The sequence below is a fragment of the Schistocerca americana genome, chromosome 11 (genome assembly GCF_021461395.2).
Source record: "Schistocerca americana isolate TAMUIC-IGC-003095 chromosome 11, iqSchAmer2.1, whole genome shotgun sequence".
NCBI lineage: Eukaryota > Metazoa > Arthropoda > Insecta > Orthoptera > Acrididae > Schistocerca > Schistocerca americana.
Window position 1 is genome coordinate 187,234,410 of NC_060129.1, and position 25,435 is coordinate 187,259,844.

Genomic DNA, 25,435 nt, shown 5'->3' on the forward strand with positions numbered 1-25,435 from the left:
GTGAAACATTCTCCTCGCCTTCAGAACCTTCGGCACTGTCGTAGTGTCAAGGCAGTGTAAAGGCAGTGTAGCAGGAAACTACGCGTACACAGTTGCTGTGCTTTATTCTTGCACAGTCCCTCCACTCACCGAACCAAAACTGACACTTCCTCCTCGTAGAGGCGTTTAATCATACAATGTAGGCTTTCACGGCCGGTGTTGTCTTCAGTTGAAACTTCTGGGCTGAGAGGCCGTGGTCGATGTATAAAATTCCCACCTGACGTTTCGTCTCCATCTGCGAGAGACATCTTCTGAGGTCGTCTGGCTACTGCCACTGAGGCTCCAGGTACTCCCACATTTATAGAGAGCATAGAGGGCACCACCATTCATCACGTGATGACGACGGTATGCCTATCTTTGGAAGGCGTCATCATTCTTGATTAAGAGTGATCGATGGTCATTCTGCTGGCCCAATGTCGACATCCATATTTTGTCCAACTTATGAGACAAGCGTTCTAGCATGGACATCCCATTATCGTGAGCGCATGTATAGAGAAGCAATAGAAATTCACAAACACATTAACAATTTTAATAGAAAAGAGGAAGTTTTAAAGTATGACAAAATATGGATGTCAACATTGCGCCAGCAGAATGACAATCGATTACTCTTAATCGAGAATGACGACGCCTTCCGAAGATAGGCATACCGTCAGCATCACGTGACGAATAGTGGTGCCCTCTATGCGATCTATAAATGCGAGAGTACCTGGAGCCTCAGTGGCAGTAGCCGGACGACCTCAGAAGATGTCTCCCACAGATGGAGACAAAACGTCAGGTGGAAATTTTATACATCGACCACAGCATCTCAGCCCAGACGTTTCAACTGAAGACAACACCGCCCGTGAAAGCCTACCTTGTATCATCAGAGCAATGATAGGCAAAATTATATTCCCACAAATTGACGAAACCAACTTTCAGCGAAGTGTTATTGAAATGTAGCTTTTCCTGGGCTTTACTTCATCATAAATCAGTGTACCTTTGTTTTCATTTTTTCCTTCCCGAAAATAATTATTAATTGTTCTACAGCCTCTTCGTTAATTGCACATGAGCATTTGACATCATTTACAAAATTTTGGAGATATTTTTCAGAAGGTTTTTGCAACAAGGCGTGCTTCAATCAAATTTTATCCATTGAGCCACTAATTTTCAAGAGCACGCCATCCAGAATGAATTAGTTGTCACACCACATAATGCATTCTCTTGTTTCTAAATTGGCATTTATTTAACGTAGTGGCAACTATGATTTTCTGTTTCTACTGAGTTTCAAATGATATAGGACATTTGACTGAGCCAGCTCATGGTTTTCATCTGAGACTTGATTTCGGAAGAAATTGATTTTGGAATTTGCAGTCCTTGATTTTTCAAGTAATCGCACAATTTCCACTTCCTGGCCCTTCAACTTTGTTTTATTGTAATTACTCCTCCGTTCAGTACTGATATGCTCCCTACATTTTCCTCAACAGAAGCAGCACTGGCAGGCACTGAAACTGCAGCTTGTTTACGGTCTTCTTCTCACAGCTTCCCTTTAGCGAGTGCTTTACTGACTTCTCTTTCGTGTAATATTTTCGACAGAGATTTCAGTAAACTGGGAAATACACAAGGAACTGCTGAGCTGCTCCGGGCTCAAGAGAGAGCACCCTTCTCTTAGAATTACAACTTATTTACCGATAATAAAGATTTGTTGTTCCTCACTGAAATGTGTATCACACACAATGCAGCTCTGAGTCATATTGTCTTTCTGAGGAATTGCTCTCAAGCATTTTGAAATTGTCCTTCAGTTTTTGGAGACCTACAAAATATTTACCTTTTATTTCTCTTCACCCAAATCAGTACACTGTATCGAAAAACGTGGGCATTTTTGTTCATTTCCTTCTAAAAATACCTGTAACTATAACTCTCAACACCTCTTTATAATCGCAACCTTCAACTCTTAAATACTCACTCACAACTCTATAAACAAACTCTCAAAATAAGTTGAGGCAGAAGCAACAAATGCCATCTGATCACATGTCAACTTGAGTCTCAGGTGACAGTGCTAATCGTAGTTCTTGGGCTCGCCACCTTTCCTATTCTACTATGTTAATGCATGGGAAGTAATTACTTTATCTTCTTCTTGCTATGGGCAAACTGTGAGGTTACCAAATGAATGACAAGGGTCAGTAAGCACCTTGAATATAGCGTGTACTGGCTGATTACATGTAAAATTAGTACAGTAGGGCTGTGTGAAATTGTAGTGATCTGTGTTGGCAGAATAGCTGCTCAATAAATTTTTTATTTTTATTTTTTGTGTACAAATGATACAAATCTCTGAAAAGTTGTGATATTTATAAGAAAAATATTGGGACCAATGTCATAAGTACAGAAGGGTACAAGCAGTTCTAACTCAGAGATTTTCTTTTTCTTTCAGTTTCTTGAAGATGACTTGGGAACCTCTTGGCCAAATGATTTTATCAAGAAGGATCCTGAACTAAATTTGGAGGTGGATGAAACTGAGAATACTGTAAGCATTCACATCTCTGATTTATTGCATGTAGTGTGAGAAAAAGTATTTGTTTAATTGCTTTATGTAAATAATGCAGTACTGTGGGACAGGCATAGGTAGTTTTCTGCAATTAAGTGCAATTCCTAATTTTCCAGTGCTCTTGTACTGTTCCACTTGATGTGGATTATCAACTGTTATTTGCTTACTGTTCTGAATAGAATCAAAATAGAATTTGTAACAATATCTTCAATCATATTTTCAGTGACCCTTACAGAGGTTAAACATTTTCTATAAGTTTAAACCTGGGGAGTGTAGATCATTCGAAAAAAATGGCTCCTTTCAATAATTTATGAATAATGGAATGCAGATGAATACATTGGACATTTTCGTCTTTTCTGTGAATCATTGATATTTGCAAGTTCGTACCAAAAATTTTGAAAGGTGCCTAAGGTATGAAATATGATAATATTTGTATATGATAGATCACCCTTGATACATCAGTCTTACAATATTATAATATGGCTACCTCAGTGGTATATGTTGAATTACTTATAGATTCGTCAGTCACAGAAAAACTCTTGTACCTGCGCAGATAGATTTGTGTATTACCTCACCATTGAAGTTGTAACTGATCTAAACAAATTATTTTCCTGGCACACCCTACAGCTTTGTTAGGGTCTGCTTGTGTGAAGCATAAAATTTAACCCAGTAAACTAAAATGTGGTGGTACAATTTTGTCTGTCTTGCGTAAGAGAAAGCGGATGGCTAGATTCATAAACTTCTCACAGGAATAAAACCTAACTAATGTTGTGGAATATAAGATCGAGGACTGAAAAACCTAAATCTAAAGACATATTACACAAGACACAATATGGTGCACGGCAGTGGGTATGGTTCCACCACATTTAGTCATTTCCTTCCCTTTTCCACTTGCAAATAGAGTGAAGGAAAAGCAACTGCCTGTTGCCTCCACACAAGTCATAATTTCTCTTGTCCTTGTCGTGTCTGTAAAGGACCCTCAGGCACATAGATGTCTGTTGTTTATGCAAGCATACCAGTCAAGGAACAAAATTCATCATGCTAGGTACAGCGCATATGGTATATAAAAAAAGAGTGCATGTGGAGGAACTGGTTCCTGCATCAAATTTCCTCTTCCCAAATTAAGCATTTGTTTGTTAGGCCGAATTCTGTTGTATGTGCATGAAGTAATAATGATTTTTTGTGGTGCACAGACATAGTAGTTTTTATATATCGTATTCAGTTTAGAGAATGTGCTCAATATTGAAATAAATTCACTTACTGTGTTCCTTTTCCATCACTGCTCAGATATCTTACCACATTACATCAGTTCACAATATGAGGAAGATTGACACCTTGGAACATTAACTTAGTAGTTGGCATTGCACTTCATAAAATTTTCCATTAGTAAACATGCCTCTGCATCGTTTCCATGTTGCATCCTTCATGCTATTGTGTGGAAAATTAAGCTGAAATGCATAAATTTTAATTCCATTTTGTCCACTATCTTTACAATCCACAGTGCTCCAGAAAAAAGTGTTTGTCTACGTTTACAAGTTCACCGTCGATGACCGTTTACTGCACAACAGCAACCTTACACCCTGATTGGTCTCCTCCCATTGTCATGTCAAAACTCACTATGTATTGGTGCACATCTAAACTCTCGCTCTTCCAGAATGTTACAATAACAAAATCCCGTTAAATGTTTTCAGTTTCATTACACACACTGCTGAACTCCACTTTAGATGAGTTTCAGATACACCATGCTATAGCTAACAAGGATACAAAAATACTCAGTGTAAGAACAAGAAAGGAATTTTTTAGTCATTTCATAGTCTCGTGCATATAAAGATTAGATTTCAGCCTATCAGGAATGAAACAAATCATTAATACATTAACACCCGTAATTCAATGAGTAAAAATTTTTTCAAGAAATTATTCATTCATATACTACGAATTGTAAAAAAACTTGCAGACATACTGAAAACCATTATGATATTATGCTAACCTCAAAGAGAGAGAGAGAACGCAGGTAGTGGAACATTGCCTATGGTCAGGGTTGAGTAGATGCAAGGGAACAAGCATTTAAAACTTTAAATAACAACGAACCTTAGAAAATGTCGGGTATTCTTAAAAGTATAGAAAATAATGTTGAAGGCTATAAGAAAGAGTGTAAACTGGCTCAAAGGCACTGAAGAAACCTTGATTAAGAAAAACACCAGAAACTTTTACAAAATGTTTTGAGAGATCTTAAAAGGTATTGGCCACCTACAGTGTGATACTGTGTACCTGACGAGTCACTTGAGACCAACATGAAAATAACAGTAATTTTAGCCAATTATTTTCACTCAGTTCTCAACTGTGTGCCTCTGAAAGACAATTAGATTTTGGAGGCAAAAAATTCTGATTAAAAATCATGTGTTGAGGAACGGAAGGAAATAATCAGTACTTCTCAAAATAACAAGTCATCTGCAGAAGACAGAAATTCATAGCAGAAGCATGGATATTGGGAGACAATAGTCTGACACAAACAATGCACAGAACTATGTTAAACATTTGTGAAACTGAAAAAAAATTACTGAGGAGTGGAAATGTGCAAAAGTCATCCTCTTCATAGAGAACAATATAAAACCAGTCTGAATAATTACAGATAGTTTCACTGTGTCCTGTTATGTCCAAAATTTTTTAAAAAGCCCTGTGAAGTCAACGGGATGAACAAGTAGACTCATTAATATGAGAGTATAAGGCACGATTTTGTAAAGGGCAATCTTGTATAGAACAGATATGGGAACCAAAGACAATTTTGCGAAGATGGTGATTTGTAAATACTGTGGTAAATTCTGTCAAGTGTCAGAAAGGCTTATGATTTGATAGAAAAGACTTGATTCAGTACTTAAGAGGAATTCAAAATTGACAGGAAAACAGTGGCAGTTATGCAACAGACGTTAATGGGTACAATCCCAAACATTAAATTCATGGGAGAAATTTCAGAAGCATTTCAAATGCACAACAGTGTGCAGCCAGAGATCCGTGCTCCCCTCCAATTTAAAATATTTCTGCAAAAAATTATGAAGATACAGGGGAAGAAGATAATGGAATTCAGCTTGATTGAACAAGAGCAGAGAATCAACATGAGGTGTATAGCTTTTGTAGACAATTATTATTCTGAGAAACAGCAGAGAAGCCAGACTTCTCATTGAGAAACTTCATGAAACGTCACAGAAAACTGGTCTACAAATCATCTATGAGAACTCAATAATGGACAGGAAGGCTACAGATAATCTCTCCTTTATAACTTGATATGAGGAAGTGTCACAAGATACACACATTAAATATCCAGGAGAGATTATCCAAGCACCAAGATTTTTGTAATTTATTTATCCTGGTCTGATAAGGGCCATCAGGTTCTCTTTTGCATCTGACCAGGGTTTCAAACATACAGTACCTTCTTTACATCACAGTTACCCAAAAACAACAGTTTTAATATGGTAAATAGTATTACAATTATTTGTGTGTCTGAAGTGACAATGTAATACCTACTACGAACCAATCAAGTTCACACTGGCAGTACTGGTAGTACTGCAGCTCTTCCCACTGGTGGTGGTGGTGGTGGTGACAATGCTAACAGTAGTAATGAAAACAATAAGAGCAGGCAAGGTATAAAAAGGATTTATAGATTTACAATATAGTTTTCTGATATCGTGAATTCTGTGGAAAGGAAATTTAAGAACCCTTCACCAGCCAAGAATTCTGGGAAAAGAGGAAGATCTGGGTGTAGCATAATTATATGCTCACAGGTCAGTTCAAGAGGTCAAAGACCAGTTCCAAAGCAGCCAAAACTGGTTACTTCAGGAAGTTTGTAGTCGACACACACAAGTCACTTGGTGTTGTTAATGGATGTAATCTCTATGCACATAATCCTCTTGCTTACCTTCTCCATTGTTGGAAGTGTGTAGCACATTGTGATGAATCAGAGCATGTGTGTGTGTGTGCACCTACTCCACCCAGTTGTTGGTTACATCTGTTGCGTCTATGACAGATGTAGTCTTCTCAATTTACTGAACTTGTGAACATACTTGGTTTGAGCCACGTCACTGGCAGAAGTATCAGATGTATGTCCATGTCCTGAAATGTGACACAATTTGTCACAGTGAGGTGGCAGAGATTGGATATTTGAATGTGCAGTACGGAATTTAGTGCATTTGGTTACAAGGCTCGTGAAGATGCTGGATAGTAGCAACTTTAAGCTGGTGAGGCAGGGAGAACAAAGCATACCAAAGCGCACTGGTAGGGGAACAGGGTTCCTTGAAGTGAAAGGGGAGTTATCTCCACGAGGAGAGAGGTTTTATGACAAGGCCAGCAGGCTTTGCACTGGTCAGTGAGTGGACGACTGGAGACAGGAGAAGAAAGATCCTGAACAGAGCTAGAATAATCTGTGCACAACAATACCGAAAGCAAGATAAATGGAATAAAAGCAGTGTGTACTGTTACTGGTTCTAATGATGAGTAACCATAGTAATATGATGATAAATTGTTAATAAAAGTAGAAGTAAGACGGTAAATCGTCGACTGACTCAGATCTTTGTAAGGATAGTCAAGTAATAGTGAATCAATGAATTGTATTGTTATTGTTATTGTTATTGAGCAGAAAATTTGTACTAAAAGTAATACTAGACAAATAGATAATAGCAAGAGTGGAGACTGTTTTAGGTAACATAGTAGTGAAATAAATTGTTTCTTTACAAAATAAAGATATGAAAGTAAATACACGAAATTAGAGGCAACAAGAGTTGACACATTTTTTAGCTTCTGAAGTCTAGACATTCCAGTTCAGCTGCATTGCAGACTGAGCGTTCCTATTTTAGGTTCTCGCCAATATCCTGCCATCATCTGTCCACAAGTTTTGTAGTTGAAATCTTGAAATCACACTGTTCAATATCTTCAGTCTTTCAAAAAGTGAGATCCTCACTTACTATCAGACCAACTTCCAGAGTTTCTGGCTCAAAAGCATGTCAGCTCAAGTGGAGTCTATTGTGATGAAAAATCTTTGTCAATAAAAAACTGCTACTGGAATAACTATTTGCTGCAGAAGGTATTGTGATTCACGGTCAAACAAAAATGACGGGTTGAGGAGCAGGAAAGAAAAATTCTCAGAAAAAAATCAGGGCCAGTTTCCTGTGAATGAATTAGGATAAAGAGGCCCTTTAGAGAGATCTATATATAGATGGAAACAATAAGACACCTTTAGATGAGGAAGGAAAAATTCTGTGAATGTATCACAGGATGAACAACAGGCTCAGAAGGTAGATCTTTGAGGCAGCAAACACTAGAAGAAGCAGTTCAAAATGGATCATGGATCCAGAAGAAGATAATAAAGAAGTGAGACTCTCACAAGATAACATAATCAATCGAAAAAAGTCTAGAAAGACCGTGAAACATACACTAAAACAACATCACATGGAAAACAGAATAGGAAACAAATGTTCGGAAGACCATAGGAGAGACCATAGTGGACATAAAGAAATTGGGAACAATGTAGGAATAAGAAGAAAATGTCAAATTTAGACAGTATCTTTTAAAAGGTAACATGTGAAATAATAATAATAATAATAATAAAGAATAGGCCTCCGGTATGTTCTGCCAGTCGTAAAAGGCGACGAAAAGAACAAACCACTAATAGGGCTAACCCCCCTTTTAGTGTGATTAGTTGGTTCAGGACAGAACTAAAGAAGCCTCGGACAAGCGCCGTCACGGTCGGGGACGATGCTTGAACCCTATGCCCGCCCACAATGGTAACGACACTGCTAGCCAACTGGAAAATGATTTAAATCCAAATAGAGGTGTTTTGCAGGATATGCTTCCTGCAACCACCCTAGAAGGAAAACAAAGACAGAGGGTGAGATGGTCAGATGAAGTTAATCGACACCTCATGTTCTGTTATTGCCAAGCAACAAACCTAGGAACCAACACAACTGGATACAGATCACAAGTATACACAACATTTATTACCAGATACCCAGAATGAAAATTTTTAACAGAACAACGACTAGCTGATCAGATCCGTGTAATAATAAAAAATAACAGGATACCCCAGTCAGAATTAGAAAACATCAAACAACAAGTACAACAAATACTGGAACAAAATAATGTGCAATCAGAAGAAGAAGAAAATACAGTAATGGACTCAAACATCCCAGAGCAAACAAACAAAGAACAACTCGCATCAATTAAACAATCAGAGGAAAACGAAATCTTAAGGAAGCCACCAGAACAAGCACAAATAGAACACGAAGTGACACAGATGTTAGATATAGAAAAAAAATTTCAGCTGACATATATAGAATACAAAGACACAAATACAGGCATTAGACCATTCTTGCATAGACCACCAAATAACCCACAAGTCGAAACAACAATAAAAACTATCAACACAATCATACACAACAAAATAAATGAAAAGACAACTATGAAAGAGTTACAACTACTGGTATATATAGGAGCACTCACTACACTAAATATACACACTAGGCAGAGATCAGAACCAACCAACACACAGAAGAAACCCACAAAACCAGCATGGCAACACAGGCTACAGATCAAAATAGAAAAACTGAGAAAAGACATCGGACAGCTAACACAATTTATAAGAAATGAAATCTCGGAAAAAAAAACGAAAAAGGTTAGGTATAATCTCACAACATGAAGCGACAGAGCAATTAGATGAAAAGAAGCAGAAATTACAAGCATTCGCCAAATGACTTAGAAGATACAAAAAAAGTGAAAATAGAAGGAAACAAAACCAAACATTCAACACAAACCAAAAGAAATTTTACCAGACAATAGATAACACACACATTAAAATAAACAATCCACCAAACATACCAGACATGGAACACTTCTGGAGCAACATATGCTCAAACCCAGTACAACATAACAGGCATGCACGGTGGATACAAGCTGAAACAGACACATACAAGATGATACCACAAATGCCTGAAATGAAAATTTTGGAACATGAAGTCACCCAAGCAATTAATTCTACTCACAATTGGAAAGCCCCTCTAAACGATAAAATAGCAAATTTCTAGCTAAAGAAGTTCACCTCAACACATTCACATCTAACTAAATTATTTAACAGTTACATTGCAGACCCATCCACATTCCCTGATACACTTACACAAGGAATAACTTATCTGAAACCTAAAGATCAAGCAGACACAGCGAACCCAGCTAAATATCACCCCATAACATGCCTACCAACAATATACAGAATATTAACTTCAGTCATTAAACAGAAATTAATGACACATACAACACAGAACAAAACTATAAATGAAGAACAAAAAGGCTGTTGCAAAGGAGCACGAGGATGTAAAGAGCAACTGATAATAGATGCAGAGGTGACATATCAAGCTAAAACTAAACAAAGGTCGCTACACTACGCATACATTGATTACCAAAAAGCTTTTGATAGTGTACCCCACTCATGGTTACTACAAATATTGGAAATATACAAAGTAGATCCTAAATTGATACAGTTCCTAAACATAGTAATGAAAAATTGGAAAACCACACTTAATATTCAAATAATATCACATCACAGCCAATACAGATTAAGCATGGACTATACCAAGGAGACTCATTAAGTCCTTTCTGGTTCTGCCTTGCTCTGAACCCACTATCAAACATGCTAAATAATACAAATTATGGATACAATATTACGGGAACATACCCACACAAAATCACACACTTTCTATACATGGATGGTCTAAAACTACTGGCAGCAACAAATCAACAGCTCAACCAATTAGCTCAACCAATTACTAAAGATAACAGAAGTATTCAGCAATGATATAAGTATGGCTTTTGGAACAGACAAATGTAAGAAAAATAGCATAGTCAAGGGAAAACACACTAAACAAGATGATTACATATTGGATAACCACAGCGACTGCATAGAAGCCATGGAAAAAACAGATGCCTATAAATATCAAGGATACGGACAAAATATAGGAATAGATAATACAAATATTAAAGAAGAACTGAAAGAAAAATATAGACAAAGACTAACAAAAATACTGAAAACAGAATTAACAGCAAGAAACAAGACAAAAGCTATAAATACTTATGCTATACCAATATTGACCTGCTCATTTGGAGTAGTGAAATGGAGTAACACAGACCTAGAAGTACTCAATACACTTACACGATCACAATGCCACAAATATAGAATACATCACATACATTCAGCAACAGAAAGATTCACATTAAGCAGAAAGGAAGGAGGAAGGGGATTTATCGACATGTTCCCACATACAAGTATGCACCACAAAATGTACTAGAGAACGATGAATACAAATTATACTGGAACAGAACCATTATAACAGATAAAACAACACCACATAACAAACCTGACATCATACTCACCAATAAAAAGAAGAAATTAACACAACTAATCGAAATATCCATACCCAATACAACAAATACACAAAAGAAAACAGGAGAAAAAATTGAAAAATTCATCCAACTGGCTGAGGAAGTCAAGGACATGTGGCATCAGGATAAAGTTGACATTATACCAATTATACTATCAACTACGGGAGTCACACCACACAATATCAACAAGCACATCAACACAATACAGCTACATCCAAACATATATATACAACTACACAAATCCGTAATTATTGATACATGGTCAATTACCCGAAAGTTCCTAAATGCAATATAACATATACCGTACAGTTAAAAGGAAGTGACGCTTGATCGAGGTCCGCGTCACGTCCCATTTTTAACCAGATTTAACGTCTGAGAAAGTAAAGAAATAATAATAATAATAATAATAATAATAATAATAGTAGTAGTAGTAGTAGTAGTAGTAGTAGTAGTATTATTGTTATTAGTAGTAGTAGTAATGCAATCTGGAAACATCTCGCGTAAGTGTCAGTGTGAGGAAATTACCAATAGTCAAAGGAATCTCAGCTGGCTGCAGTGGCCGAGCGGTTCTAGGCGCTTCAGGCCGGAACCGAGTGACTGCTATGGTCACATGCTTCTGGCATGGCTGTGCGTGATGTCCTTAGGTTAGTTAGATTTAAATAGTTCTAAGTTCTAGGGGACTGATAATAAGTCGCGTAGTGATCACAGCCATTTGAACCAAAGGTACCTCATTGTCAGTAGGCTTTCGCAAAGTAATCTGCAGGAGCAGCTTCTTCTTTATAACATGTGATGTATCACATTCTGCACCCATCGAGATAATTTGATTTGTGGAACACAATGTGTGGATCATAAAACGAAGAATGAATGAACAACCTTCCCCGGCCAGGGTATAGGCTGTAGTGTGATTTCAACACTGAAAGAGAAATTAAATTTATGAAGAAAATACTAAAAATTATGAAATAAATTCAGCACATCAAGACAGAGCAATATTTCCATATTTTACTGAAAGGGAAGTGATGGCTGTGTAACCAGATCGTGTGGGTGTTCAGAAAAGATTCATCTTAATTCACAAGGCTATATCCTAGACACTAATAAAGATATAAATGTAGGATAAATGTTGCTTAGATGTATCACTATAAAGCTTTTATTTCCAAAAGAACCATTCAATTTATCGAGTGTACATATTCTATATGCAAGCAAGTATAATGGGGTACTTTTAAAAATGTGGTTTAGGTTCAATGTTTTCATTTACCTTTGATGAAAGTTCAGTATTCCCTCCACCAGAAATGCAACAAATATTGAGGCAATAGACTTGTCCCATACTTACTGAAGTACATTTGGAGTTACTGTGATCAAAGTTGCTTCCTTAGCTATCCCCAAGTTGTAGGATGGCACAGGAAATTCATTCATGCTTTGACAAACCCTGACAAAAAAAATTACATACCGCGAGATCAGACAAACTTCAAGGTCAGCAAATGAATGTGAGATGTGTATGCCCCTTATGGCTGATTGTTCAGAAGTGCTCTTTCATGCAGGTGCCAGTGTGGTGATGCTCTATCCTGTTGAAAAATGATTTTTTTTCTGGATAGTTTCCTTTGCAATTATCTCCAAACCTTTTATTATTTCTATTTATATCAACATTTCATTTGTTGCAAAGTTCTTTACTGTACTGATCGTATTCCACATTAGTGCCACTAAAGTTTTGCTTCATTAAATTGCATAATTTGAATAACAAATCATGACCACTACCAAGAAATTGTTTGTTTCCTGTTGTAAAATATATTACACTTATCTTTGTTATTATTCATTACCAGTGCAGTTGTTGTTTTTGAACAAAAATTAGCTGTTTTACTTAGCTTAATTGAAGTTGCTGTCAGAGATTACTCAGTCTGTACTTTTAATGCACACTAGTTTGTTTAATCTGACATGTTTCACAAAATGTGATCTTCTCTGGGTTTGATGACTGAATTTCTGGGTTCTCCTTGCTGTTGAAGGTCTTCTCCTAGGCTCCAGTAACAGACTTGTTTGACTGCTATTATAGTTGTCCACATTCAGAGTGCTTCTTCATGTATATTCATTATATACTGGCTCTTTATAATCTGCCACCTGAATTTATCAGCAGCTGTATTAATCCCTCTGAAATGTATGAATGCATATTCATCCGTTTGAAGAGGACACTGTCCTCATGTTGACCATGTTGTTCATTTCCTATTCATAATAATACAAGAAACTTTGTCATCTATATTCCTATAAAACACCACCACTTCATGTAATAATTCCTATTGCTTTTATGTCAAGCTGTACTCCTAAATTTCCTTTGTGAATGAAACTGATGTGACATTTAAAGATTTTGATGTTCCATGCAGTGAGCTATTTCAAGAGAATGGAATAATATTCAATACTGCAGTTATGAAAAAATACATTTAATAGCATTTCAGATATAATTTGGATTTAGTTTTATCTTTACCTGTTTCATCAATAAAAATGGACCATTTTTTGCATTTTTCTCTGGTATTTTGCCCAACCCCATGTGCATGATAGGTGAATGATATTTCAGGACACTTTTATTTTTCAAGTATCAAGTAGGAAATTAGTATTCAAATGTATAAATTTTATTATAGTTATTTACACAGCTAAAGATAAAGTTCTGAAATGAAGTGTTGATTCTTCCTTTAGCTTTTACTTTATTTTTTACTTTTTACCTTTTCTTCAATTACTGCTACAGTTATGTAGTGTCTCTTTGTTAATACTAATTCCAAGTATTGTTTGGAACAATCAGATGTTAGTGGGTGATAATACAGTTTTATTTATTTACTGTTTCATCAATTTTAAATCACCAGTAATTCTTTGTAACATTTCAGGTGGCAGCCTCAATAAGAAACACATCTGATAGCACAAGGTATGTTTTTATTATTCACTGCACAATTTTTGGAGCAGTATAAATTTTTAGTTAGTCCATATGAAAGCAAAATAAACAATAACCCCTGGGGATCAAAATACTAGAAGTTGTTTATAAAAAGTTCTAGTTTTGGAGTTCAATTTTTGTATGTATTAACTATTTATAGTATACATTATATACACTATATATGTACATTTATAACATTGGCTTGCAATAACGACACAAACAGCAAAGATGAAAACCAAAACACTTACATTAGATACTGTAGTGTAATTTGAAAAATTATACACTCAGATAATTTCCTTATGGAAAACATCCAGAATATTGTGCCGTCACAGGAAAAACAAAAATGCCTGGTTGCTTCAGGCCATCTCTAAAAACTTCAGTAAAAATAATGATCAATTCAGATGTTTCAGCAAATGTGTCAAAGGCATTTAACACTTAATGGTGGGTAGGCAGAATGGTCTTGTCCTCGCATTCTTATGATGCATTTTGCACCTCAGACAGAAACTTTTATACATCAGTTTCAGGACTAACTGCAGGATTTGAAATGTCTTGCAAAATATTCCAGTCTTAGGTGAAGTGACTGTCTCCATCTAACTTGCAACATATCTCCAGGCATTTCCAAATCAGTTCTGCATGTGTTGTGGTGTAACTGATTCCCAATTTGTATTCCATCCAATGCAATCCAAATTGGCATTTCAATCTTGTTTTCAACTATGCAGATTGCACAAGTGGCTTGTGATACAATATCTTCATAGCAGCAGTAATGCCTTGATTCAAAGGCTGAAGGCAACTGGATGTATTTGGAGGTAAAAAGTTAACCTTTACCTTAGTTCTTATTAAAACAAAATAGCCATTTAAGATTAGCTGTCAATTGAAGCGTTCCAATAATGACAGTAAACGCAACGAAAAACATCAGTTTCACGTTCTTAAAACAAATTGGTTTCTCAGATTTACTGATCACCCAAGAATGTTGTTTATCTATGTCATATGAACTACAGACAAGTACATCATTAAACATTGTTTACTGCTGGCCCCACCATGACACATTTCATCTTTTATTTTGTGGTTTGACTTGGTGTAAGTTGTAAAGAAATCCTAATTTTGTCCGCATTGCAGATTTAAGATATAGCAAACTTTTTCTTTCACTTGGTCAAATTCGTGCAACCAGTCCTTGCCCCACCTTCATCAACTTTATTCATTTCACTGCCAATAACTGAGCATGAAATTATGCCACTGTTTTGGAACTTACACAATCGAGCCAACAAGCAAAAACACTGAAGTCTATTTTGAATGTCTAAAGTTTTTGCCATCTCATTTGTTGTTGACTGAATTATAGTTCCACTATAGGGACATCGGAAGTGTACATATAGATGAACCATTGTAGAAGTAAAAGTTCTGCATCTTCAAACATAACACTGTGAAGTCACTTAGATTTGCTCCTGGAATCCAGTGCCGCAGAGTTAAGAACTTTTCATTTAGGTAGTGTGATTAATGTAGATTTGCTGAGTCTAATCTTCCTGCCTGTTGTGCTGTTGCTCAATACACCATGGTATGCTTCCTGCAGAATTTTTAGTTTTACTTCCTGGTCTAGGCTTTCTGCTTCCTATTGATGTGACTACACTTTTACTGCTTGGAACTGAATGTTACTAATACTGGTGCCATTTAAAGAACATAAAAGCACATCTCAACATAGAATTGCAGTTATTGAAGGAATCTAGTTTTTCACACTGTTGGTTTCATGATTGATTACATTGTTGATGATTGTTGAGCAATGTTATGCACAAAAGTCAGCCAGAGAAACATTAGGAAAAAAACAGTTCGTAATTCATGCTGACTGAAATTTGTTTAACCAGTAAAACTTTGTATAATATCATGTACATCACTGCTGGACTTTTCTTTTGCTGGTGTTAACCAAGTGTTCACCTTAAGTGAGTTCACATTAAGCATCATGCTTGAAATATACAAGATTGTTCATTATTATCAATAAGAAGCAGTATGGTTGGTAACACATTCTATAAAACAGCTGGTTTGTGTTTCTGTTCCTTAATAAAAAGAGTGCAGTTCTTTTATACAAAAAAGAGAAAGAAAGTGCAGGTGAAGTGTCAGCAGCTGTATAGTGCTAACTATTGTAATTGAATATGACATGGAAGTCACAGAAATTCAGCATTGTGGGTACAAGCTAATGTAGAACAAGTAAGAGGAAAGGGTGAGTGGTTATAAATGCAAATACTGGAGTCAAGTCTTAGTTCTTTCAGATTAATGAATGGCATGGTGAACAGCTCTTTGAACACTGTGTCAAGAATGTGAATTGGGAAACCTAAGCTTGTTATATTGACAGTTTACATACCACCATCATGATCTTAATTTTCATACAGCAGCTGTGGGCAGCCTTAGTAAGGCCAAGTAGACTTGACTTGTAAGTAGTTATCTTTTGTGACTTTAATGTTGATTTTCTGTCAGAATCTAGAAATCAAGGACACCTGGAATTCCCAATGTCTGAATTTGCGAAATCTAACACAGTACAATTCCCCACAAGGACTTAATGGGCACACCACAAGCTTGGCTGATTTGGGAGCGAAACCGATAGTAAGTGATTTATCTGACCATGACAGTAAAATGAATATTGATCAGTTGTGGTCAGGTCATAGAAGGAAAGTCTTTTCATCACAGTAATTAGTGAAATTTCTTGATGAATGTTATCATTAGGTGTATAAGGCACACAGTGTGGTTGGACAATTAAACTTTGTGTTAATTATTTTCCTAGTCTTCTTACTCTCTAAAAAACGATACTACTGAACGGAAGTAAGAGCAAGGGACGAATAACTTCTTGGACGTAAATACATTGTGTAAGGTAGAGAGAGCTCTGCCTAATTGAGAAGACAACTAATCACGAATAGTGAAATAATTCAGCTGTACTGCCTGTAGTGCACTATCAGATCTTCCTTTGTGTTCAGTAAAGCTCTTTTTTCCTGGCACAAGATGTTCTCATCCCAAATAGTAGCCATGCTTTCTTGGTGCTAGAACTGTAGTTGGTGCTTGACCTGTTGTATAGGAATGCTGGACTCATGAGATTTCCAAATTATGTTTATGAAAGAATTCAATTCCACATTTACTGTGTATATCCATTTTAAACATTTAACATTGTTCGCCTAGTAAATGCTCGCACATCAGTGTGACTGCCATGTTTAGATAAACATCCATTATTTGCAAAGCAATGTGAAGTAAAAGCTTAGTTATCTCTTTTTAAACTTATTTGATAGGTATCATACACACTTAAGCAATATTCTGAGCTGAGTCTTGCAGTTGTTTATAGCATGACTGAATTTCTCTGGTATCCTAGCAGTGTATTCTCTGGTATCGTAGCAACTGATCAAATGTGGTATCTCCACATATTGCTACACTCAAGAATTAATGAGAGTAGTGATAGGATACTGTGTTTCTCCTTTCTTTGAACTACAGTTTGTTTAGTCTGAATATTTAATGCTAGTTGCCAATTGTTGCACCATTTCAAAATTTTATCTAGGTACAAGTTGATAGATTCTTTTAATTACTTCATAATTGGCAGAGCTAGTAATTATATGTGCTTGTACAATCGTGGATAGTTTTGCCTTTTTATCTATCTTGGCTATCGTACTGAGTCCAATATACTGTTCATTACAGTTTACTTCCGTTGCTATATTCTTATTTATAATTACTTCTACTCATGCACTACTCCTGTTCCATTTTGTGTTAATAACTCTGTACTCACCTGACCAGAAATGTTTGTTCCTCCTCCCTCTGCACCACACTAATTACCACCATATCAAACTTAAACTTATCCATTTCTCATTTCATGTTCTCTTCCACATCTAATCAGTCAAGCGACTTAACATTCCACACTCTGACTTGTAGCCATATTGTTCTTTTCCCTGATGATATCCACCAGAGTAGCCGCCTCCCAGAGATCTGTCATTATCATTAAACTATTCAGTAGGGCTGCATGTCCTTATGGATTATAACAGGTGTAGTTCCTTTGCTTTTAGCTGTTCACAGTACTAACATAGCAAGGCCATGTTGGCTAATGGTACAAACTGTTGTGCATCTGCTTCTACATAGATACTCGGCAAGTCATTATACAGTATGGTGGCAGCTGGTACCTGTACTACTAGAGAAACCTGTCGTCCGTCTTCATTAACCACATGTTAGTGTCTGGACTCTCACTAGATATCCTTCCATTGCAGTTTTATGTACTGTATGTCTCTTTCGTTAAGTCGTGCAGATCACTTTGGCAAGATATATACACTATGTGATCAAAAGTGTCCGGGCACCCCGAAAAACATACGTTTTTCATATTAGGTGCACTGTGCTGCCACTTACTGCCATGTGCTCCAAACCGGTGATCTCAGTAGTCATTAGACATCGTGAGAGAGCAGAGTGGGGTGCTCTGTGGAATTCATACTTCGAACGTGGTCGGTGATTGGGTGACATGCATGTCATACATTGGTATGCGAGATTTCCATACTCCTAAACATCCTTAGGTCCACTGTTTCCGATGTGATAGTGGAGTGGAAACGTGAATTGACACACACAGTACAAAAACGTAAAGGCTGACCTCATCTGCTGACAAATGAAGACGATCTTATTGTGTAATAGGCAGACATCTTTCCAGACCATCACACAGGAACTCCAAACTGCATCAGGATCCACTGCAAGTGTGATAACAGTTAGACAGGAGGTGAGAAAACATCGATTTCATGGTCGAGTGGCTGCTCACAAGCCACACATCATCCTGGTAAATGCCAAACAACACCTCGCTTGGTGTAAGGAGCATAAACATTGGACAACTGAACTGTGGAAAAACGTTATGTGGTGTGATGAATCATGGTACACAATGTGGCAATCCGATGACAGAGTGTGGAAATGACGAATGCCTGGTGAACATCTGTCAGCGTGTGCAGTACCAACAGCAACATTTGGAGGTTGTGGTGTGGTGGTGTTTTTTATGGAGGGGGCTTGCATCCTTTGTTATTCGGCATGTCACTATCACAGCACAGACTTACATCAATGTTTTAAGCGGCCTATTGCTTCCCATTCCTGAGGAGGAATTAAGGGATGGCTCTTTCAACACGATCTCGCACATGTTCATAATGTACGGCCTGTGGTGGAGTGGTTACATGCCAGTAACATCCCTGTAATGGACTGGCCTGCACAGAGTCCTGACCTGCTCCTGTAGAAACTTACATTGATACCTCTCCTCAGTGCAATACTCTGTGAAGAATGGGCTGCCATTCCCCAAGAAACATTCCATTACCTGATAGAATGTATGCCTGTGAGAGTGGAAGCCGTCGTCAAGAGTAAGAGTGGGCCAACACCATACTGAATTCCAGCATTACTGATGGAGGATGCCACAAACGTGTAAGTCATTTTCGGCCAGAATTCCAGATAGGTTTGATCACATAGCGTTCATGCGGGAAATGGGTGCTACAAAACTGAAACACGTGAAATAACTTACCTATTACCAAAAAGTCACAAAATTAGAAAGAGATGACATTGTGCCATGGAGCTCTTAATAGCCTTTTAAATTGTACCATTGATATCACAGTTTCTCACAACCTACCTTAGTGAGTTACTGTTTGTCATAAGTAATTTTTTGGAAGCTACCCAAGAATTAAGAATGGCTGGTAGAAATGAGGTAGCACATATTTGAGGAAAATTATTAATAACTAAAATGGTAATCCACAGTTAACAGACATACAATATTACATTCAAGTCCATAAGGGTTAACAGCATGTGTAACTGCTCATTTAATCAGTCATGAGATGATGCCACAAGTCCCTAATATCATGAGCTTTGTTGTGGGATTTTAAAGGACAAGAACTCTATGAGAAATACTGGAAAGCTGCACATGAATCAGCAACATAGTGTTGCAACAACTGTACCAGCTTGAGTCATGACTATCCATCACTAAATGAGGATATTTGTTATGGGAGGGTTGTTCCAATGAGGCATCTTAGTTCACTAGAAAAGTCTTCAAGAACACATTTGGTGGTGATTTGGGGGCTGTGGCTGCAGATGGGGGTGTTAATTAATGCTCTACTCTATCCCAACAGACAAAGATAGAAAATACTTGAAATCTAAAGCCATCACTATAATCACTGGGGAAAAGACATACAAGAACTAACAACTGTCAAAATGACAAGACTAGAAGCTTTCAGAGCATCAGCTACAACTACCTCATACCATGAATCACAGGTGGACACTTTATTTTTTTTATTTTTTGTTGTTGTCAGCATTCTACTGACTGGTTTTATGTGGCCTGCCACAAATTCCTTTCCTGTGCTGACCTCTTCATCTCAGAGTAGCACTTGCAACCTACGTCCTCAATTATTTGCTTGATGTATTCCAATCTCTGTCTTCCTCTACAGTTTTTGCCCTCTACAGCTCCCTCTAGTGCCATGGAAGTCATTCCCTCATGTCTTAGCAGATGTCCTATCATCCTGTCCCTTCTCCTTATCAGTGTTTTCCAGATATTCATTTCCTCTCCGATTCTGCGTAGAACCTCCTCGTTCCTTACATTATCAGTCCACCTAATTTTCAACATTCGTCTATAGCAGCACATCTCAAGTGCTTCGATTCTCTTCTGTACCAGTTTTCCCAAAGTCCATGTTTCACTACCATACAATGCTGTACTCCAGACGTACATCCTCAGAAATTTCTTCCTCAAATTAAGGCCGGTATTTGATATTAGTAGACTTCTCTTGGCCAGAAATGCCTTTTTTGCCATAGCGAGTCTGCTTTTGATGTCCTCCTTGCTCCATCCGTCAATGGTTATTTCACTGCCTAGGTAGCAGAATTCCTTACCTTCACTGACTTCGTGACCATCAATCCTGATGTTAAGTTTCTCGCTGTTCTCATTTCTACTACTTCTCATTACCTTCATCTTTCTCCGATTTACTCTCAAACCATACTGTGTACTCATTAGACTGTTCATTCCGTTCAGTAGATCATTTAATTCTTCTTCACTTTCACTCAGGATAGCAATGTCATCAGCGAATCGTATCATTGATATCCTTTCACCTTGTATTTTAATTCCACTCCTGAACCTTTCTTTTATTTCCATCATTGCTTCCTCAATGTACAGATTGAAGAGTAGGGGCGAAAGGCTACAGCCTTGTCTTACACCCTTCTTAATACGAGCACTTCGTTCTTGATCGTCCGCTCTTATTATTCCCTCTTGGTTGTTGTACGTATTGTATATGACCCGTCTCCCCCTATAGCTTACCCCTACTTTTTCAGAATCTTGAACAGCTTGCACCATTTTATATTGTCGAACGCTTTTTCCAGGTCGACAAATCCTATGAAAGTGTCTTGATTATTCTTTAGCCTTGCTTCCATTATTAGCCGTAACGTCAGAATTGCCTCTCTCGTCCCTTTACTTTTCCTAAAGCCAAACTGATCGTCACCTAGCGCATTCTCAATTTTCTTTTCCATTCTTCTGTATATTATTCTTGTAAGCAGCTTCGATGCATGAGCTGTTAAGCTGATTGTGCGATAATTCTCGCACTTGTCAGCTCTTGCCGTCTTCGGAATTGTGTGGATGATGCTTTTCCGAAAGTCAGATGGTATGTCGCCTGACTCATATATTCTACACACCAACGTGAATAGTCATTTTGTTGCCACTTCCCCCACTGATTTTAGAAATTCTGATGGAATGTTATCTATCCCTTCTGCCTTATTTGACCGTAAGTCCTCCAAAGCTCTTTTAAATTCCGATTCTAATACTGGATCCCCTATCTCTTCTAAATCGACTCCTGTTTCTTCTTCTATCACATCAGACAAATCTTCACCCTCATAGAGGCTTTCAATGTATTCTTCCCACCTACCTGCTCTCTCCTCTGCATTTAACAGTGGAATTCCCGTTGCACTCTTAATGTTTCCACCGTTGCTTTTAATGTCATCAAAGGCTGTATGCTGAGTCTGTCTTTCCGACAATCATATCTTTTTCGATGTCTTCACATTTTTCCTGCAGCCATTTCGTCTTAGCTTCCCTGCACTTCCTATTTATTTCATTCCTCAGCGACTTGTATTTCTGTATTACTGATTTTCCCGGAACATGTTTGTACTTCCTCCTTTCATCAATCAGCTGGAGTATTTCTTCTGTTACCCATGGTTTCTTAGCAGCTACCTTCTTTGTACCTATGTTTTCCTTCCCAACTTCTGTAATGGCCCTTTTTAGAGATGTCCATTCCTCTTCAGCTGTACTGCCTACTGCGCTATTCCTTATTGCTGTATGTATAGCGTTAGAGAACTTCAAACGTATCTCGGCATTCCTTAGTACTTCCGTATCCAACTTCTTTGCGTATTGATTCTTCATGACTAATGTCTTGAACTTCAGCCTACTCTTCATCACTACTAAATTGTGATCTGTGTCTATATCTGCTCCTGGGTACGCCTTACAATCCAGTATCTGATTTCGGAATCTGTGTCTGACCATGATGTAATCTAATTGAAATCTTCCCGTATCTCCCGGCCTTTTCCAAATGTACCTCCTCCTCTTGTTATTCTTGAAACAGGGTATTCGCTATTACTAGCTGAAACTTGTTACAGAACTCAGTTAGTCTTTCTCCTCTTTCATTCCTTGTCCCAAGCCCATATTCTCCTGTAACCTTTTCTTCTACTCCTTCCCCTACCAATGCATTCCAGTCGCCCATGACTATTAGATTTTCGTACCCCTTTACATACTGCATTACCCTTTCAATATACTCATACACTTTCTCTATCTGTTCATCTTCAGCTTGCGACGTCGGCATGTATACCTTACCTATCGTTGTCGGTGTTGGTCTGCTATCGATTCTGATTAGAACAACCCGGTCACTGAACTGTTCACAATAACACACCCTCTGCCCTACCTTCCTATTCATAACGAATCCTACACCTGTTATACCATTTTCTGCTGCTGTTGATATTACCCGATACTCATCTGACCAGAAATCCTTGTCTTCCTTCCACTTCACTTCACTGACCCCTACTATATCTAGATTGAGCCTTTGCATTTCCCTTTTCAGATTTTCTAGTTTCCCTACCACTTTCAAGCTTCTGACATTCCACGCCCCGACCCGTAGAATGTTATCCTTTCGTTGATTATTCAATCTTTTTCTCATGGTAACCTCCCCCTTGGCAGTCCCCTCCCAGAGATCCGAATGGGGGACTATTCCGGAATCTTTTGCCAATGGAGAGATCATCGTGACACTTCTTCAATTACAGGCCACATGTCCTGTGGATACACGTTACGTTGGACTCAGCCAACTAGATTTAAACATTGATGGTTTGAAGATGGAACCACAAAGGTCCACAGCAAAAACCCACAAATTGTCATCTCCCTACTCCCTTCTAGTAATTATACACGAGCTTATCGTTGGTTTAATTACTCCTATACTGCAATGGAACATTCATAGTTTGATAGCACATGTAGAGTAACTGAAAGTTTATATTTGAAGAAGATCACTGTATTTAACTTCAGTGACTTTGTAAATCTTTCAGTAGTCCCATGCTGTCAGGGCACAGTATCTGACTGGTTCCCACTGGGGGTAAGGACTGCTTGATGGACAACCTGTGTTATTTGTCTGTGAGGCATAAGTGAGGACTGAGATCAGACACTAGCTGTATGAATACGAACAGCAGTTTCTCAATAATACTAGATTTTGTTTTAATTTGCCAGGAACCTCTTTGCAAGAAGCATTGCCAATATTGATCTGCAATTTTGACAGCCATTTCGTTTGTAGGAGATACTAATGTCAGTGATATGCAGGGGTAATGCCAGCATCTCCTGGTGGGTCGTGAGACGAACTATGTCTCCTGAATACAGGTGGTAGAATTTGCTGCAACTCAGTTATTTGATTTCTTTAAACTAATCTCTAATCCTGCTTCATTATAATTGTAACCTCAACACACGGGCATGTCAAAAGGAGTTTATTGAGTTTGGTACCGCATATAGCAAACAGGATTGTTTTACCATCTGGTGATTTTCAAAACTGCTTACATGTTGCCATACGAAGATTATTGCAAGGTAAATTCACCACACTGTTGGTGCACTTGTCCTTTTGTGGAAGTAAATGTCAGCCAACATTATTCACCTTTTGCAAAGCTTGGTGATAATTCCAATGTTGCTCATCTCCAGAGCACACTTGTACAGTGAATATTTAGCTGAGAACAGCTGTCTACAACATTTCTTTTGTCAGTTGGCTCAACAAAAATGCGAGTAGCAACCAGGAGTATTTATCATTATTGTAATAGCCGATAAAACTGCTTTATCAGGCAGGGACAAGGTTAAACACCAGATGGGAGACAGGGAGATAGCTCAGGCAGTGTAAATATGGTGCCTCAAAAGAACTTATATATTACTTTTATTTTCAAGTAGTGCTACGTAGCAGGTGAACTGCTAGGAACCATTTATCTTTATGAAAGAAAGCAGTCTTGCCTGTTCTACTGAACCCAGGAGAAAAGATACATTGCACAAAATTACTATAATGTTGCCCTCACCAATTGTATGCCAAATTACAAGAAAAGTTCGATCAGCATGTGGCATACCTGGTCTGTAGAATCCAAGAAAGAATGTACTAACATCCAGCCTACATTTGGAGGATATTTCTGCACCTTGAGCTTGTGGATGGCTGGAATACACTGCCTTTCCCTAATCCAATAATGTCGAAACAGTGTGCATTTGTGGCTGTGTCTTCATGGTATGTGTGTTTGTATGACTGTTTGGGGAAAGTCAGTGCCTGCCATCTATGCCATACGTTAGCTGTGAAAGAAATGTTTTCAGCCACTTTGATTACGGGCACACTAGGCATCTATCATTACCACATGGCCTGTGTGGAAGCAACTGTATAAGAAACATACCTACATAGGACATACCCAAAAGGTGTGTTCTTTTTAATGCAGAATACAATACTGTGGCCAGTGTGATATAATATTATACTTTAACTTAAGAGATGTTAGACAGAAGCACATTTTACTATGAGTTTCTCTTAAAGAACAATTTCTGGTGTATGACATTAGTGACAGTGTATAACTGTTACCTGCACTGGAGTGATTAACTGTAAAGATTTCGATTAATCACATAGAAAATAACTTTTACTGTAATGTGATTAAGACTACTTGACAGTTGACATGTGTCACTCGGCACTGCAGTGTTGCTACATCCACTGCCAGCTACTGCTCGGTTATAGGCAACACACAAACGCAAGGAGTCACTTCACAAATGTGTTAATATGTAATGCACAGCATGACAGAAATGGGATTTGCTCTGTTGAAAGCTGATTGTAAGTGATCTGTGACTAAACTGAGGTAGATGACAGGTTTTGTAGCCCGTAATTTAAACTCATGTCCTAACCTTACCACAACCGTGTGGTGTGCAATATAACTGAGAAAACCGATCAACAATCTGCAGCACAATTCAGATCATGATCATTTTGTGCAGTCGTTTTAAGGCTACCCACTATCAGCAAATGTAAGAGAGAAAAATTTCCTTATTTTTGTTGGCGTAGCCGTATTCTGCAGCAAAATTTCACTTGTTG

General features: G+C 37.7%; 1 protein-coding gene across 4 annotated transcripts in view; it reads left to right on the forward strand.

The window, feature by feature from the left end:
* Window positions 1-25,435, forward strand: part of LOC124553908 (zinc finger protein 708-like) — a 90,322-nt gene that overhangs the window by 61,268 nt on the left and 3,619 nt on the right. For all 4 annotated transcript variants that reach the window (XM_047127929.1, XM_047127931.1, XM_047127932.1 and 1 more), the window contains exons 4-5: window positions 2,447-2,539; window positions 13,837-13,874. In XM_047127929.1, coding sequence (XP_046983885.1) covers window positions 2,447-2,539; window positions 13,837-13,874 — 131 coding nt within the window. The remainder of the gene's footprint in view (window positions 1-2,446; window positions 2,540-13,836; window positions 13,875-25,435) is intronic.